Source organism: Rhagoletis zephyria, unplaced genomic scaffold (genome assembly GCF_001687245.7).
Source record: "Rhagoletis zephyria isolate East Lansing unplaced genomic scaffold, Rhagoletis_zephyria_1.1 Rzeph_scaffold_04945, whole genome shotgun sequence".
Lineage (NCBI taxonomy): Eukaryota > Metazoa > Arthropoda > Insecta > Diptera > Tephritidae > Rhagoletis > Rhagoletis zephyria.
Window position 1 is genome coordinate 8,636 of NW_016162028.1, and position 19,119 is coordinate 27,754.

The 19,119-nt window shown below is 32.7% G+C and overlaps 1 protein-coding gene across 1 annotated transcript in view; it reads right to left on the reverse strand.

The window, feature by feature from the left end:
* Positions 1-19,119, reverse strand: part of LOC108371394 (rho GTPase-activating protein 92B-like) — a 29,373-nt gene that overhangs the window by 5,807 nt on the left and 4,447 nt on the right. The window contains 1 exon segment of the mRNA XM_017626942.1: positions 17,547-17,722. Coding sequence (XP_017482431.1) covers positions 17,547-17,722 — 176 coding nt within the window.

Genomic DNA, 19,119 nt, shown 5'->3' on the forward strand with positions numbered 1-19,119 from the left:
TAGCAAGGTAGAACCGTTCTCTCAATTTGTCGGCCATGATTTTTTTTGTTTGAAGTTTTCCAGCATTTTAAAATCATATAAGATTTAAAATAAAAAATTGAAATTGTTCGAAATTGTTGTTGCTTGAGATTGAAAATGAAAATGTGTGTGTGAGTTTGTGAGTAAATTTAAAAATTAAAATGTTTGGAAACGTCAAGAATTTTAAAAGTAAGGGAAGTTTTTGTGATACGGTTTAATGCATATAAATAGTTCATAAAAAGTTTAATGTGTCTGAGTAATGGCACAAAATATCTTGAAATGTTGAAATTTTTTATAAATTTTTCATTTATAATCAGATTTTAAATTCTTATTTTATTTAGTAGTGTATTAAAAACGGCTTTATGGATTTGAATGAAATTGGGGGAAAAATATAATATAACCAATTTGTTTTCAATGAATTAACACATGCGATATTTTTTAAAGGAGTTGCCACCTCTTAGAACTCTATTGACGTAGAGACCGTACGTAATACGTATACCTACATACCTGTACGTCCCGCCGAGAAAATGGTTGGTCATGATAAAAACATAGTAAGGTATGGGAGTCAGTAACCGCTTATGGTAAACTAAAAAGGGGGTAAGTGTTTACAATTAGGCGTGGCACCCCTTTAGAAGTGGTACATCTACTATACATTTGTATGTTAAAAGTTGCAGCATAAACGGATGGACCGAATCGGATGGTTCCATCATAGGATTTAAAAAATGAGCTTAGCCAAGGCATACTTCAAAGGCGTGAACTTTTTAACCAGCTATAACTTTGGAGCCATAATCCACATGTTTCTGAAATTACGTGTCAACACAAAACTGTGATAGATTTTTAATCCTCTATATATTTATCACGAACGACGTCGCGTACTCTGCTACAAAGTCAAATAAAATATCACAATATAGGGGTGTCAAACGTAAGTGGTTGAAGAAAGCTTTGTTTTGAAAACAATTTTGAAGAATATTGCCACCTGCTATAAACATTAAATTCAATTTTAGTCATATGTTAAATGAAGTTTTGCAGTATGGGTGGCAAGCGAGGGAGGTTTACGAAAGCTTTGCTTAGAAAACATTTCGAAGAGGGTTGCCACCCGTTTTAAGTAAAGTTCAAATAAATCGACAAGCTTAATAAAATATTACAAAGCAGTTGTAAATTGAAAAAATTTAAAGAAGCTTTTATTCGAATATATTTGTAAAGAGCGTTGCCGTTATTTAAAAGCTGCATAAAGTTCAAGCAATAGGTTAAATTAAAAATTAAAATATTGGTGCCATTTGAAATAGGTCCAAGGCAATGTTGTGCAGAAAATGTTTTTAGAGGGTTTCCTACCGTATAAAGTTCAAATTCAATTAAATTGATAAGTTAATAAATAGGTACAAATCGCTTATAAATAATATACGTATTTATTTATATTGAAAAATCTTATGACATTTAAGGCGTCTTGTGAGTCCCTTAAATTTATATATATATATAGATTTTTCTAAAGCAAGCGCAAAAACATGTGATGACAGAAAAAGACACCCCGTAAAACAAAGAATATTTATAGCATAGTACCACGATCAACTAGCAAACAAAGAACACACTTTTCAAACATATTAAAAAAAAAATAGACAAAATTAAATAAAGTTAAAAGTTAAATTGAAACTAAGATAAATAATAATGAACGTATGAAAAGCCAGAAGCGGAAGCAATATTTATGTACACTGTCCCAAAACTAATTTTGGCGCTAAGTGACGCTTTTAAAAGAATTCATTACTTTACATTTAGATGTGTACATATATGTATGTACATACATATACGCCATATACCACATATGAGTAGTCCACTAGCAAACAGCGTTATGTGATTTTATGATAGTAAGCCAAAGATAAATATAAAAAAACGACTGCGACAACAAGTACCATGTAAATTTTTTTATTACCTGAAATTCTGGATAAACATAACATTAACAATCTATACGACCTAAAGCCGTTTTCTAAGTTCATCAGAACACAAAGACTTCTGAAAGTTTATAAATAAGTATGATAGCGACTTTTGCAAGAGTAGTTAACATTTGATGCTATTTTTTCAGAATATAGAAAGATTTTGCACTGTGTTGTTAGTGGACATGAAACTACTTTAAACACTGGTACGTTACCCACCAAAAACAGAAAATTGAAAAAATTTTACATAGCGCACTTTACCAGTGGGCTACTCATATGTAGGTACGTACATTAGATTGCATCGCTTTACATACAAAAAAAAAATCGACCTTTTTTTCCATCGTAAATATAAAATTTATTATATTTTACAAGTTCCGAAAAAAAAATTCGAAAAAATATTATTATTTGAAAATACTTCCAAAAATCGAGTTTTTATAAATAAAATTGGTTTATAAAAATGGTCAAACATTTAAAAATGTTTAAACATTTTATCAACGTAATCAAAATTATGAAATTTTTTGAGGTAATTTCAAATCGGTCTAGCTCACCTAAATCTTAATTTGTATGAAATTTATAATTTTATCACATTTATCGGCAGTTTATCACGTTATATCAATACCCCTAACACGGAAAACATTTTGGCGGCAGTCTTAAAATACTTATAAAAAATTTTATAATTCCGATGAAAAAACCGCAAATTTTTGGGGTAATGTTGTCTTATGTACATACATATGTAGTATGTGTGGCGCGAGCGAACTTCCTAAACAGTTAGGCGGAATACCTACAGTGACTCAAACAAATGACCACGTGTTTTTCGAGATTTTTTGGTTATTTTTATATAAAAATATCGTCTAAACTTTAAACAAAACCGATTAAATCACAGTTTCAAACTTTGTACAAAAGTTAGGAAAATTCAACAAATTTCCACTTTTTATTATGAATTTTTAGAAAATTTTTGGATATGATTTAGAGCTCATAAAATTTTAGTCGAATGAAGCGCGAGTTTCAAACGGCATCGCTTTGATTTTTGATATTTTTTTTTTGTGACGGGTTTTTGTACTTTTTTTCATATAAGTATGCATTTCTTATGAAATAAAACGCGAGAGATCTTCAGCAACAAAATTTCAAACTATCAACGCAAGCTTTTATAAATTGTGCTTGTTATATTAAAAAACTCGAAAAAGTTCCTCCAAAAAAAAATCTCAAAAATCAACGCAATTTTTTAGCCGTTTGAAACTTGCACTTCATTAGACTAAAATTGTATGAGCGATAAAACAGCATTCCCAGAAACCTTCTAAAAATTCAGAATAAAAAATTGAAAATTTGTTGAATTTTCCTAAATTTTGTATAAAGTTTGAAACTGTGATTTACATGGTTTTGGTAAAAGCTTTGACGATATTTTTTTATATAAAGTAACAAAAAAAAAATTATCTCGAAAAATATTACGAATATTTGAAGAAAATCTACACGTGGTCATTTGTTTTAGTTACTGTACATAGTAATGACAAATTTAACAATAACATTTGATAAGTAAGCAACGCACTGCAAACACTGCTCCACAGACACAACTACGAATAGAGTTGGAAGAAAAATGGATCGCCAAGAGATCGAATCAGCAAATGATCGCCAACAATGACGAAACGCGAAACACTTTTGGCCAATGAAGTGTTGATGCAATCAAAGCATCAGCAAATTAAACTTAATGTAGAAAAATACTCAATTCGCTAAAAACAAAAACGTAAATGGTCAAGTCACTTCAAAATGAAAAAGAAAAAAGCAACAAAAAGAATGAAACGGCTTGTTATAATTAAAGTGAACTGAAGAAAATAACGTTTTTATTTAATAAATTATATTTGGTGAGGATGTTAAGATGAAGCTTTGGTTTGACATTTTGCACGGAGAGAGCTTTTACGCTGTGCCCGTCTATAAAAAAATACTCATATATATTATAGAGGTTAAAACAACTATGTATGCATGCTTATAAACTGGCCAGTTCCAGACTAGAGCTTCTTAAGCTTTCTTTACATTTCTTTAGGCATTTGTTTGGTTAATAAGAGTCGCCTGAGCTTCTTCTCTTGGTTGTTGTAACTCAAATCGAAAAACCTACTTTTTTTTATTAAGTTTGGCTTCTATAAAGTTTTTGATCAACCTTCTTCTTGCAATAAGTTGCAGTATAACGTGCCTTCCGAGCAGCAGATGATTTTTCATGCGAAGCCATTGCCTGCCAAATGGCGAAAGCTTAAAAAAAATATATTGAAAAATTGGATAGTGGTCAGGTCAATAATCGAACTTGAGTCAAACGTCGTTGGGCAGGTTTATTATTTTAGGACCTACTGAAACATCTTTTTCGGTACCGTTAAAAACCATTATCAGTCCAGTCCAATACGAGTTTTATTTTAAGACTTTTTGAATGGAAATATTTATATTACTATTGGATAAAGAATAGATGATGCCTATACCAGAAAAAATAACTGTTTTCATCTACAGCCTGTATTATTTGTTTTTAAGTTTTAGATCTCGACTCTTAACAAATTTCAGTTACCACGACTTGGCAACCAAAAATAAAAAAAAAGGTACCGCACGTCACCCGGAATGCGCCCCTCGTGTCGGTTGGGCGGGAAAGAAGGGTAAAAACAGTTGGAATTAATTAACGGATGTACAGACCGTACGCAGCGTGAAAAGTACCCATATTTTGAACTTACGCATGTCTTCATTCGCTGATGTAAACACTGTTGAGTAAATATTGTTTTTGTCTTCAAGTACGAAATCTTCTAAGGGAAGTAGTTAAATATTCTTGTACATAAATGTAAATAGTAAATCAAACAAAGATACCAGTATAAAAACACCAAACTTTCTCGAATCCCGCAGAGTTCATCTTACTGCTAACTGTTTTACACATTCGATCTTAAGAAACTTAAAAGAAAAGAAAGAATCAGGATGCGCCTTTTAGTGCTATTGTCACTTTTAGCCTTAGTAGCATTGTCCTACCAGCAGACGTCATCATCCAATAGTACTTCCACGACTATAACATGTACCAACCCATGTACCCATCGCTATAATCCAGTTTGTGCCACGTTCAGAAACACACGTCGTACATTCGAAAACCGCTGCATTTTGCGAGCGAATAGACGTTGCGCCCGCCGAAGGGGTACCCTGTGTAAGCAATAAAATATATGACGACACATTAAGCAACAACCAATTTATTGAAATTTTTTTTCCTTTCGTTAGCTACACTTCGCTTACGTTTCTTATACACCGGCACCTGTTATTAGAGGACCTCCGTTTCAAGTTCAGCCCGTAGAATTTAAGTCGTTGGATGAAGAGCAATTAATAGACGTGGAGTTGTGTGCAGACAAGCAAGGTGTTAAAGCGTTTTCCTGGCCTATTGCCCTTTGTACTATATTCGTCTGAAATGTGACATAATAAAAATATTACAATTATTATATAAAAGCTTTGAATTCCTTCGTAGTGGCTGGTTCCCAGATTTTAAAAACTTTGTAATTTGTGTGGTAAATGCAGTGGGTATATCACACCAAAGCCGCACTGATGAGATCCAATTCGTATGTGCTTATCCTCTCTAAACATTGAGCCCAGAATTTTTTCCCGTCGTCACGCCACTGCCTCACACTCAAAAAGCAGGTCCAGTGGTGTCTCCTTGGCTGAGTCGCAAAAGCGTCAGAGGATATTTTATCACATTCCTAACCTATGCAGCTGTCCCCTTCATCCCGTGAGGATGCCCTTGACAATGCTCAGTTTCCCCCTTGGGCAGGTTAATGAGAAGCCTATATCTCGTATACCCCTATTAATCCTTAGGCTTTGCGCAGTCCAATGGTGCTTCGCTATTTCTATTCTCTCATTATTTTTGTTTATTTTCTGAACTCTTCCCCATTCGCGTTGTGATCTACTGCAAGGTATGGCTCGGGACTTGCGCGAGTTGAGGTTGCTGCTTCCCTAGCTAATCTGTCCGCTACCTCTCTTTCCTCCACTCTGCAGTGACCTGGTATCCAGCGTAGTTGAATACATCAATAGCACTTAGATTCTCAATGCACTCTAGGACTAGAGAAGATTTTAGCTCAAAGACAATACCCTCGTCTTGAGTGCTACCTTACTGTTGCTAAAAATTAATATTCTCCCATTACGGTAGTTTCTACGTAAGTTAATCTCTGCACACAGTTTGATTGCGAAGACCTCCGCTTGAACAATGCCCAAGGGCGCAGATAATTTTGCACTTTGGATTATTGAGCCATCGGTCTACCATTGCATAGTGCTTGCTTGCACACGTGCCTCCAAAAAAGAATTGTTTCAGGTTGCTTTGGTTCAGAGCGCTATTTTGAATCTCTTCTCGAAAACAACTGCCTTGTTTATTTCATCTCCGGGGAAAATGGCTAGAGGGACCCTAGGGATCCTAGCTTCTCCATGTACGGGACAATAAGACGCCTGTACACCACCAGTGGCCTCGTAGCCTTGGAAGTGGTCGCATCAACGTCAGACGTCCACAGAAGTTTAGAATCCAGGATCAGACCGAGATACTTAATCTCTGTGAAAACCCATCCACAGCTATGTTCCTCATGCCTGGAAGATTTATTATCCTGGTAAAGGGGGCGATTCTAAAAAACCTCCCTGGCGCACCATTTCTTTAATATGTTAAGATCTCATTTGTATTATGTCGCACCATACAGTATCGCTACACGTTTTCTTTGTCATACCAGCTGTTCTAATCGGATATGAATACAACTATTTGTTTCTTCGTTGGTGTGTGCGATTCGTTCACTGATCGAGATGAACCGATGGAAAAGGTCGCAGAATCTCCTACCAACCACAGATTCTTTGGCAGCCGTACAAAGCAACTTTTAAAATCTTCTCTAGTCCTTGAGTGCATTGAGAATCCAAATGCTATTGCTGTATTCAACTACCCTGGATACCAGGTCACTGGAGAATGGAGGGAAGAGAGGTAGTGGACAGATTAGATAAAGAAGCAGCAACCTCAACTCGCGCAGGTCCCGAGCCATACCTTGCAGTAGATCACAACGCGAATGAGGAAGAGCTCAGAAAATAAACAAAAATAATGAGAGAACAGAAATAGCGAAGCACCATTGGACTACGCAAAGCCTAAGGATTAATAGGGGTATACCAGATATAGGCTTCTCATTAACCTGCCCAAGGGGGAAAGCCTAAGGACTAATAGTGGTATACGATATATAGGCTTCTCGTTAACCTGCCCAAGGGGGAAACTGAGCATTGTCACGGGCATCCTCACGGGATGAAGGGGACAGCTGCATAGGTTAGGAATGTGGTCAAATAACCTCTGTCGCTTTTGCGACTCAGCCAAGGAGACACCACTGGACCTGCTTTTTGAGTGTAAGGCAATGACGTGACGACGGGAAAAAATTCTGGGCTCAATGTGGAGAGAGGATAAGCACATACGAATTGGATCTCATCAGTGCGTCTTTGGTCTGATATACCCACTGCATTTACCACACAAATTACAAAGTTCAAAGGAATTCAAAGCTATTATATAATAATTTTAATACTTTTATTATGTCACATTTCAGACGAATATAGTACAAAGGGCAATAGGCCAGGAAAACGCTTTAACACCTTGCTTGTCTGCACACAACTCCACGTCTATTAATTGGCGCTTCATCTAACGACTTAAATTCTACGGGCTGAACTTAAAACGAAGATCATCTAATTACACGTGCCGGTGTATAAGAAACGTAAGCCAAGTGTAGCTAATAAGAGGAAAAAAATTTGTTTAATAAAGTGGTTATCGCTTAATGTGTCGTCATATATTTTATTGCTTACATAGGGTACCCCTTCGGCGGGCGCAACGTCTATTCGCTCGCAAAATGCAGCGGTTTTCGAATGTACGACGTGTGTTTCTGAACGTGGCACAAACTGGATTATAGCGATTGGTACAGGTGTTGGTACATGTTACAGTCGTGGAAGTACTATTGGATGACGACGTCTGCTGGTAGGACAGTGCTACTAAGGCTAAAAGTGACAATAGCACTAAAAGGCGCATCCTGATTCTTTCTTTTCTTTTAAGTTTCCTAAGAACGAATGTGTAAAACAGTTAGCACACGTACTTGGCGCGTTGTGTAAGATGAACTATGCGGTATTCGTGAAAGTCTGCTGTTTTTATACTGGTATCTTTGTTTGATTAACTATTTACATTTATGTACATAATTCTATAAACATTTAACTACTTCCGTTAGAAGATTCCGTACTTAAAGACAAAAACAGTATTTACTCAACAGTGTTTACATCAGCGAATGATGACTTGCGTAAGTTCAAAATATGGGTACTTTTCACGTTGCGTACGGTCTGTACATCCACTTAAAAACAAATACAGGCTGTAGATGAAAATAGTTATTTGTCTGGTATAGGCATCATCTATGTTTTATTCAATACTAATATAAATATTTCCATTCACAAAATCTTTTAATAAAACTGGTATTGGGCTGGACTGATAATGGTTTTTAAAGCTACCGAAAATGATGTTTCAGTGAGTTCTAAAATAATAAGCCTGCCCAATGATGTTTGACCCAAGTTCAATTCTTGATCTGACCACTATCCAATTTTTTTCTTTCTTTTTTTTAAGCGTTCGCCCTTTGGCTTCAAGGCTTCGCATGAAAATCTGCTTGGAAGGCACATAATACTGTAACTTCTTGCAAGAAGAAGGTTGACCAAAAACATTAGAGGAGCCAAACTTAATAAAAAAAAGTAAGAGCGCCCGGGCCACACTGGAGAAGTGAAACTTACGTTACATATCTAGTTTATCTCATAAACAGGGACATTTATGGACATTGCCTTTTTTCTGCTAAAGAGATAGAGTATATTCGATTAAGAATGCTCACAATTTAGCTTTCCCTAATTTCATATATAGCATTGACACATCAAGTTAAACTTTTGGCAAATAAAATTAAACTTTGGGCAAATAAATTTAAGCTTTGGGCAAATAAATTTAAGCTCTGGGCAAAAAAATAAATTAAACTCTACTATAGCACCAAACATTGGTTGAAAACCTGAAAAATACACTAAATAAAGCAAATACTAGTCTTCCAAACACTGTCGATAAATATCGAAAACAAAATTGACAACAAAAATATCGAAAAATATTGTAAACAAAATCGATAAAAATATATATAAAAATCGATAACAAAATCAATCAAAATATCGATAAAAATGTTGATAACCAAATTGATAAATATCGATAACAAAATCGACAAAAATGTTGATAACAAAATCGATAAATATCGATAAAAAAATCTATAAAAAAGTCGATAACAAAATCAATAACAGAAACATCGATAAAAAATCAATAAATATCGATAACAAAATCGATAAAAATATCAATAACAAAATACCGACAACAAAATATTTATAACAAAATGATACAAAAATCGATAACAAACTCGATAAATATCGATACCAAAATAGATACATATCGAAACAAAATCGACAACAAGTATCGATAGCAAACACGATAGCAAAAATATCGATAAACATTGATAACAAAAATTTCGATAACAAAATCCATAAAAAATATCTATAAATATCGTTAACAAAATCGATAAAATATTTTTTATTTTTTATTTATTTAAAATATAATATTTATCTTTATTTTTACCCTTATGTTTATTAGTTTCTTCATCTACATCTTCACCTTTGCCCCTGTATAAGTGTTTAAATTTACCTAGTTCTTCATTTTTCCCCTTAATCCTAACCCATCTTTGTTTTTACTTTTACTTTTGCCTTTATCTATGTACATACTCATTACCTTACTTTCATTCTTGCATTAGTCTTATCTAAGTCTTATTTTTTAACCTTTTATTAGAACGTTTTTGTTAAATGAATACCATGTGCATACATTTAGAAATCACTTCACTCCCAACCATTTCCGTGTGCAATTTCCGTTGCACCATTTCCGTGTGAAATTTCCGTTGAATTTGCCAATTTACTCCCAACCAACCAACCGCCGCTAAAGAAGTTTCACTTCAAGAATGGTAAAAAGGTCACATCTTGATTTACCACTTTATCCACCTGCCTAATATTTCGCCCTCTCTCACATATACCAGTATTTATGTGCGTAGTTGTTGATTATCAATTTAATGGGTAAACGCGACATAGAAGATCTTTTGAATCCCTATGATAGTTCTTAACCCTGCTGGACCAAGATATCATGCATGTGTTGGCTCTATTCAAAAGAATTATATCGTTCCTAGCAAAAGGAAATCCAAAATGACTAGCACATCCAACTCCCCTTTCCTAGCACCAATACTTCCTGCATTCTGAGGATACCTACGTCTTGATTAAGCGCATCGAGGAGGACCAACTGATTCCGAAAAGCGGTGCCGGTTCCACAACTACTCGTTACTTTCAATCCTGCATTGACCTGGTATTCAGCGTAGTTGTTGTGACCGTGTTCCTTGCGGCGAACGCAGAGGTGATCATTCTATTTGGATAGGGTCTGGCTGTCTAAAAAGATGGCTAGAATGGCACAAATTGAGATTTCTATTACCTCGCCCTACGAGACTATGGACCTGCTCGGTCCTCTATCATTGATCCGTCCTTGCACCAGTGTACATATCTGAGATTAAATTGAGGGGAGCCGTTTGGCCAGACCTTTCAGTAAGGGATCATGTTAGTAGTATATTTATTCCAAATATGAACCAACTGGACCATATATACAGGTTTTTCAAATACATATGACGAATCGTGAGATATATTAGGTATTTAGTCGTTAGGTGGCGCGGGAGTCGGTATACATATCTACTGGACTGTAACAAATAAAACGAATATTTATTTCTTTCGGTTCCATATCTAAATTTCGTATTCGTATTTTTCTTCCTAAGAGCTTCAAAAAGCTCGAAAGTTTTACAAAAGTTTTTGGATTTTTTTTTTCATTGAAGGCTTTTCTCCATATAAAAAATTGTAGAGCGATACTTTTCATGGAGCCAAAAATTGCAAAATATCAACGGTTAGTCCTGGCTAGTTCAAACCGGCACTTTATAATACTAAAATTCATTGAGCTACAAAACGACATACTCAAATAAATTTTTAATTTTTTTATTAAAATGTTTCAAATTTTGATGTACCTGTGTTAAAATTCGTTGAGTTTTCATAATTGTTCTACAACTTTTGTAATTTTGATTTTCATGTTTTTTTTTAGATTAAAAAAATAAGCTATATTTTCATAAAAAAATAATAAACATTTTTTAAACAAAGAAAAACAGCTTAAACTTACTAAAAAAAATGTCTCTTACCTATATACATTTTCGCCACCATATGTAAATAAATGAATTAGACACCCCTGAATCTAAAATCTAAAGTATTCTTGCAAGGCAATTTCAAAAGAAACTGTTCGTGGTTTTTTAGGGGCCGCTTTTTACATTTTTCGGTAATATCCACAATCGACAATAACCAAATTTGTTAACGCTTTCAGGAGCAAGGGAAACATATTTCCCGAAGGTTATTCCACTCATAAGGAAATTGTAGTATTAGTAGTAATTAGAATTTAGTAGATTTTTATTTTTTATTTTAATGTGATTTTTATCAAGAATTTTTAGAAAAAAAAATATGTTTATAAAAATTAGAAAAAATTATCAAAATAAGTAATCTAATTTGAAATTCGAACTAAAAAAATATTTATTTAAAAAATTTTATTTTGATAAAAATTATTAAAAAAAAAAATAAGAGCTTGTAATAACAAAATGTTTGAATTGAATAACAGTTTTTAAGGAAAAAAAATTTTAACCCAAATCAGAAAAAATTTACCGAAAATTCTAACCAGTTTTATCTACTGTGCTTTATACCACGATAACATTGTTAAAATAAATATTATTACGCCACAATAATAACATTAGAAACAAAAATTTTGAGGAGACAAATTTTTTCGGGAAAAATAATTTTTGGGAATTTTTTATGATACACAATTTTAGAATAGGATAGAAAATTTTAAGGCAACTGCTTTTATTAAGGAAAAAATCCACTAATTTTTTACGTAAAATATATTGTGGCTAAAAATAGTTTCTTAAGAAAATAACGTCAACCAAATTTATAAAAAATTTACCCTTTTTGAGCAAAAAACTATTTCTTTAGAGAAAAAACATTGTTTGGGAGTTTTTTCTTTAAAGACACTTAAAAAGGCACTTCGAAAACAATTTATTAAAAAATTCGTTTTGGAAAAAATTATTTTCGACGAAAAGGTTGATAGATACTAATAGAAAAGTTGAGAATAAAAAAAGTTGAGAAAAAATCTTGTTTTAAGTTGAAGGTAATGCAATTTTTAGAAGAAAATACTTTTGATATTTAACTCTTTTACTATTATATCAGAATTTGTTTATGTAGACCTTGATGAGCCACATTTTACAATTCAAATCATAGATTTTTTTTCTAATTTTAGGCTTGTGAGCTGTAATTACTGCAATCAGGGTGGTACGTTAGGGTGATAAAAATGAACTTTGGAACAAAAACATTTATTTTTATTTCGAATTTATCTCCTCGAGACAAACAAATTGATATATATTACATTGAGATCCGACTGTAAATGCCGCAGATATGACGGAAAAAAAACATTTTTTTTATAATTTAGACTGTAGGGTGTACGGTGAACTCTTTTTCCGGGACGGTCTAATGTACATATGTACGTATGTATGTAGTCCAAATAAAAAATAATAAGGCATGAAATAGTCACACAAAAAAATCAATTTGAAATTGGCAAATGACCAAACCATTACAAAATATAAGAAAGCATGAAAGGAGCTCATAAAAATGCGGTTATCGCCAAACAGCAAAAGGTGACAATGCCAAAATTAAAACTGTCACATTTTATGTCGCGCAAAAACAGTTACTTATTAGCAACACCATCAACTATTCAACAACATTTGAAGGTTTAAACATAAATAATAACAATAAAACAAACCAAAAAGAAAAGGTAAAAGCAAAACCTGGCGCAACAACAACAAAAATGATAATGATAAATTTAATATTTCCACTGATTAAAAAAAAAAACAATCACAACGTAATCACCGGCACGCCCAACCGCAAAACTGGTTGCCGGCGCTCAGCTGGAACATAATACGGCATCACCCGCCATCTCTGCCCGCCCCTCCCCCCATATATGCGCGCACACACAACCCCTACACAGCAAAAAATTACTTCGAGTGACCACCACCACTGTTCGACGACCGCATTCAGCGCTGATTATTATTCACCGGCTCAAGTTGACTGAATGCGGCTGAGGAGCTGCGGTTTCGCGTAAGCATAACAATCGCATGCGAAAGAGAAATTAAAAAACAATAACAAATAAAATAATCATTATCATAATAATACGAATATAACATAACAAAATATAAAATGAGACCAAAAAAAAATAGCCAGCTGAAATAAAAATTGCAAAAATACGCAAGTATAATAATAAAAAAAATAAACAAAAAGTTGAATAAAAGTAAAAGACGCAACAATTTAATTATGTTTAGCTGGCGCACTGACATTCAACCTTGGCTTGACTTGACTTGACTTGTTATTGCTGTTGTTGCGTCTACTGTGTTTTTTGCTTCAATTGGCATTGCTGATTGTTGGCCAACTAACTGATTAACAGCGCTGACTAACCATCCATCCAAATCCAAAATTGTAAAAATTGAAAAATTAAAAAGTATGCAAGCATGCAAGTGGGCGTGGCGACAAACGATTAGACGCACCATTAGCATAGTTAAGAAAATATTCAAGGCAGCAGCAGCGGAACAAGGAAAGACGTGAAGTATTTTTTATGGGGAATTTCAATGCAAATTTTTACAACTTTCGATAACTCTTCAAAACACGTCTTTGATTGAAACAAAAATATTCCACTACTATTGCGCTGTGGTGTCAACGAAAAAAAAAAAAACACCGTAACGAAAGATAAAACAAACGCTAGAGCCAATCATGTTTCATAACAACATACAAGGGATTCACACCAAACTTAAGCTTCAAGTATCAAGTATTAATTGATACCTCGTTACTTTTTGCGCAGTAGTTTTTCCGCATGTATTTTGTTTGTGTAAAATTATTTTATTTTGGGTGTACCAATTATCGAATTATCGTGGTGGCTAGCTTGATAATTTTTTTTTCGATTGATTTTTTTTTTTACAGGAAAAAAAACTACAAATCAGCTGTGGATTAACATAATTTAGCAGACTAACAAAAGTAAGCTGTAAGGACATTGACAGTTGATAAAATTACCGAGTAACAACTAGCAATTTACGAAAACTACCGAAATGCGTGTGAATACCCCTATTGTAAATAAATTGATTTGCTTAATAAAAATTGAATTGTATACGTCAACCCAAGATTGGAAGAGTAAATAAATAAATAAATCGCTGGAATTTGAATGAAGATAACGTATTTATCGGCTATCAATTCCGATTAGTAATAACTAAAGGAAATAATTAAAAGTATATGGAAAATAAACCTTTAATAGGTATTTTAAGACAGATTATTTCAATGAAGGGTTATTTGAATATCCCAATAATGTTATTAATATGAAAGTTTGTGATTGACGGTGTGAGTAATTTTGTCGCTCTTTCACAATAAAACAACTGAGTGATTTCAATGAATTTTGGCGCGCAGATAGATACAAAATAAAATCAAGTAAATAGTTCAATAATATTGATGTCGAACGAAATGAGTTCAAAAGCGGTTTATTCCGAAAAAGTTTTGAAGAAGGTTGCCAACTGTTCAAAAAAAGTTAGAATCAATTAGATTTGCAAGTTCGATCAAATAGTTTAAATTTGCAGTCAAACGAAAGAGATTTAAGAAAGCTTAATTTTGAATATATTTTTGAAGAGAGTTGCCACCTATTCAAAAAAAAGTTAAATCAATTTTACTAGTAAGTTAGATCAAATATTTTGAGTATCAAACGAGAGTGATTTAAGAAAACTTGATTTTGAGAATACTTGCACGAATGCAATTTAAGAGAAAAATGATTTTGAATTTTCAAATTTTATATAGAAATTCGTAGAAAATAAAAAAAATCATTTTCCATTTAAATAGCTGGTGAAACCGGCTGTTAATGTAAAAGGAGATAGGTTTAGGTAAACTCTATTTCAAAAATACTTTTGAGGTTGAGGTAAGCTTTATTTATAAAATGTTTTTGAAAAGATTTGCCACCAGTTAAAAAATAAAAGTGTCAAACGAAAGAACTTAAAAAAAGTATTGTTTTCAAAAGTATGCGTATTTTTGATGCTGACTGTATATCACTGTTAATACTTAGTTACCGATGTCATTAATAAGCTACTTCTATTGTGACAAGTGGACATTTTTTGACTTTTTTTTATTCTGAATTTTTCGGCGACAGTTCCCCGAAAATCGGCTTTTAACAATCTCTTACCAGGAAGCTGAAGAAATTCGGCTAAAACGTAGGTACTATTTTTTGTTACCTGCTTTTTGGGGTAACACCTAGCTGTTAGGCAAATTTTTTGAAATACCAATTAGGTCGATTTTTTTGTTATTAAACGAATGGGCACTAAATATGTTATGCAATTCAATGCCAAGCTAATAAGAAGCAAAAAAAACAAAAAACAAAATTTGAATATTTCAATAGTATGGGAAAAAGTATGGCGGATAATTTTATTCGACGCAGGCCGTGTATAATGGGTCCCAGCAGCTACTTAACTCTTGCACTACTTTTAACTGAAGTATGTAAAGAAGTCATAAATCAATAAAGTTAAAATTCGCTTACCACATTATTTTTGTTATATGTAGTACTATGTACGTACATATATAGCTACAAGTATTGCTATCTCATTTACGAATTTTAGTTTCTTATCTACAAGAGCTTGTGATAGGAGTTCAAAGTAAACAAAAAAACAAACATTAATCGTATTAAAATATTGATAGTTTGAATTTTCCAGGCGCCACAACTAAATAACAACCATTCTTCTTCTAAAGCAATCGAAAATAATTATTCACTCGAAACTAATTATTGACCTATCTTTATATTCCCACTTAATTACTGATCAAACAAATTTACCCTTAACACCAGTAATAAATGGCACTAAATAATGGCCCAGCAGTTTTAATGAATGGAAAATGTTTCGTGTCTTCAATAGAATTTCGATATCACTATTGTCTGCTTATATACATATAAGTATATATGTATGCATAGGTCTATAAGAACGTACATATTTATATAAATAAACTCGCAAAACAATAAATAAAAATATGAAATACCGCAGGACTTAGTAATCGCTCATCCGCAAGTACGTGGATACTTTATGTAAGAAAGTATGAACATTACAGCGGGTCGGGCGCCATATGAAAGAAAAACAGTTTCTAATTACATACTCTAGCTTGATTATAAACTTTTTTCGCGAGTTGAACTAAGGTAGTAGATAGTTACACAAGTAGATACATCCAAGACTCATTCATTGGAACAGTCTGCTGACAGCGGATTTATTAATAACGTTGTAGTATATCATTTACATAAAAGCCACACCACTGCACTCCAATCGATTAAGGCAGTAGCGGACGCTAATAATGTCAACGCCTTCATTGTTATTAGCATTTAACTACAACAAAAAGCAAAACAAAATATAATGAAATAAGAACATTTAAATAGCTTTCCTACTTTCATACGTTCTTTCATTACTTCCCGCCTTCATTTCACAATTCCCATTCAACCACTTAGACATTATCATGCAATTTGTTGTTTGCCAGCCAGAAAACACTTTAAAGAAACTTAACAGCAAGTGAGTGCATTCAACGCCCAATTGGTGGTTGACAATAAAGAAGACTGACTTCTCAGGCGCACGCTTATACTCGTCACTTGCTTGGTTGCACGTTATAAGTTCATATATTGTATAAATAGTATCTATATAAGTATATGTATTTTATGTAGGATAAATACATAAGTATGTCAAATATAGGATGATATGTTTAACTGTATTGGTACATATACTCTGCTAGCTTTAGTTTATTTAATGTTTCGTATTTTTTTGTAAAAGCCTAGCTGGTAATACAACAAACACCATATAAATTTACATTTTCAAGTTTGTACAAAAATTATAAAAATTCTGCAAATTTTCACCAAAATTTCAAACTATTTAACCAGAATCTTTAGAAAATATGTTGGTATGCAGTTTTGTAGCCCATTCAATTCTAGTCTGAAGAAGTGCAAGTTTCAAGCTGCTAAAAAATTCCGTTGATTTTTGAGAATTTTTTCGGTTGAAGGTGTTTCACGTTTTTTCCATACAAAGTATGTTCGACAATTTTCTTTTATATGGGGACAGTGCCAGCAAAAAAAATTGCCAAAAATCAACGGAATTTTTTAGCAGCTTGAAACTTGCACTTCTTCAGACTAGAATTGAATGGGCTATAAAACTGCATACCAGAATTTTCTCTGAAGATTCTGATTAAAAAGTTTGATATTTTGGTGAAAATTTACAGAATTTTTATAATTTTTGTACAAAGGTTGAAATCTGAATTTATTCGTTGTTTGTTGTATACTCAACTTGACTTTTGTATATCTACAACTGACCAAAATAACGCACTCCTATTATTTTGTGGACCACTGTATGTATGTATGTATGCATGTATGTAATTAAATGTACACATAAATACCTCATAGCTACGCTTTAGTGACTGATATTCCTGCACCGTACGTGACACATTGCGTTTGAGTGATGAGATCTCTTGGATTTCATTGTCCAAAATTTGCTTCAACCGGCGCACCACTTCGGTTTCCGTCTCCAGTTCACTGTCGACGATGCATTCCGCAATTGACTTCTCAAGTTCGCCTGCAATTGAATAATACATATATACAGCATTAGTGACTGACTTAACTAACAGACTATGTATTTTATGGATAGGCACATGTCTTCATACTATGTATAAGTTTATATGAATTCATGCTATGTACATATATATGTATTTACATACTTATGTGTGTGTAACTATATATTACACGGAAAGTAGCAAAACAAAAACGCCAAAAAATATTGTTAAATGTAAAAACTGTCGGATGAGCAATAAAAAAAAGGCTGTAAAGCTGCTAAACATGAATAAACTGCATAATTAACATTTGGAAGTGTGTGGAAAAGGCGATGAGGCAAGAAGTCACAAATGACTGTGAACGAATAGAGTGAATGCGAAATTTGTAAGAATGAGCCATAAGCAAAAAAAAATAACAAAACGAGTGAAATAAATACTTAAATACTTATGTAGATGAATTTATAAATAAAGAATAAAAAAAAAAAACATTTTAAGTATTGTCGCAAAAATTATAATGAAAATGTCAAAGTATTATTTAAACAATTTAAAGGAAAAATAAACTGGAATGCAATAAAATAAAGATAATGCAAAATAGAGTACATATCGTTACCTTAACCTAGAAAGGCCCTATCTCACATCGTCCCCGAAATACAAAAAGCCGTAACTAACTAAAAATCCAAAACTCTACTTTTGATGATTGTGATGCATTTCATCGAACAAATTTAGCAGTACCGTTAATTTCTTTATGATCCAAGGAACGGCACCAACCTTAAGGTACCACCTTTCCGATAAAAACACACGTAAACAAATTTTTATAAAGTCGTTTAAAAAACGGGATAAAATTACAAAATAGTTAAGTAAAAAATGCAAATATTATACTAGGAAAAATAAACTGAAATCCAATAAAATAAATATAGTTTCACATGAAGTACCTATTCATATACATAAATACATATATACATATGTACATATCGTCATCTGAAATGTAAAATAACACNAAATTAAAAATAAAGTAATTAAAAATTAAATCAAACGAAATAAAATAACCAAAAATTAAATAAAATGTAAAATAATAGTACATATTAACTTAAAATAACAAACAAAAATGTAATTAACACTAAAACAAAATAACATAATATCAAAATATCATAAATTGAAATAAAATCCAATAAAATAAAAGAATAGGTATACATAGGCGCTCTCGGGAAAGCACATAAAATTCTTAATAAAATTCCAGAAATTTCTTAATAACTTCAAAAATCGTACCTGTCAATCCCTAATTGACTGAATTTTTAAACCTAAAAAGCAGAGAAGCTTTCTAAACCTAGCAAATGAATGTCTAGACGGGTCACAGCTTTAGAAAAATTAAAATTTAACTTTTTAATACTTTCCATTCTTATTTATAACCAAATCATCGCGATAT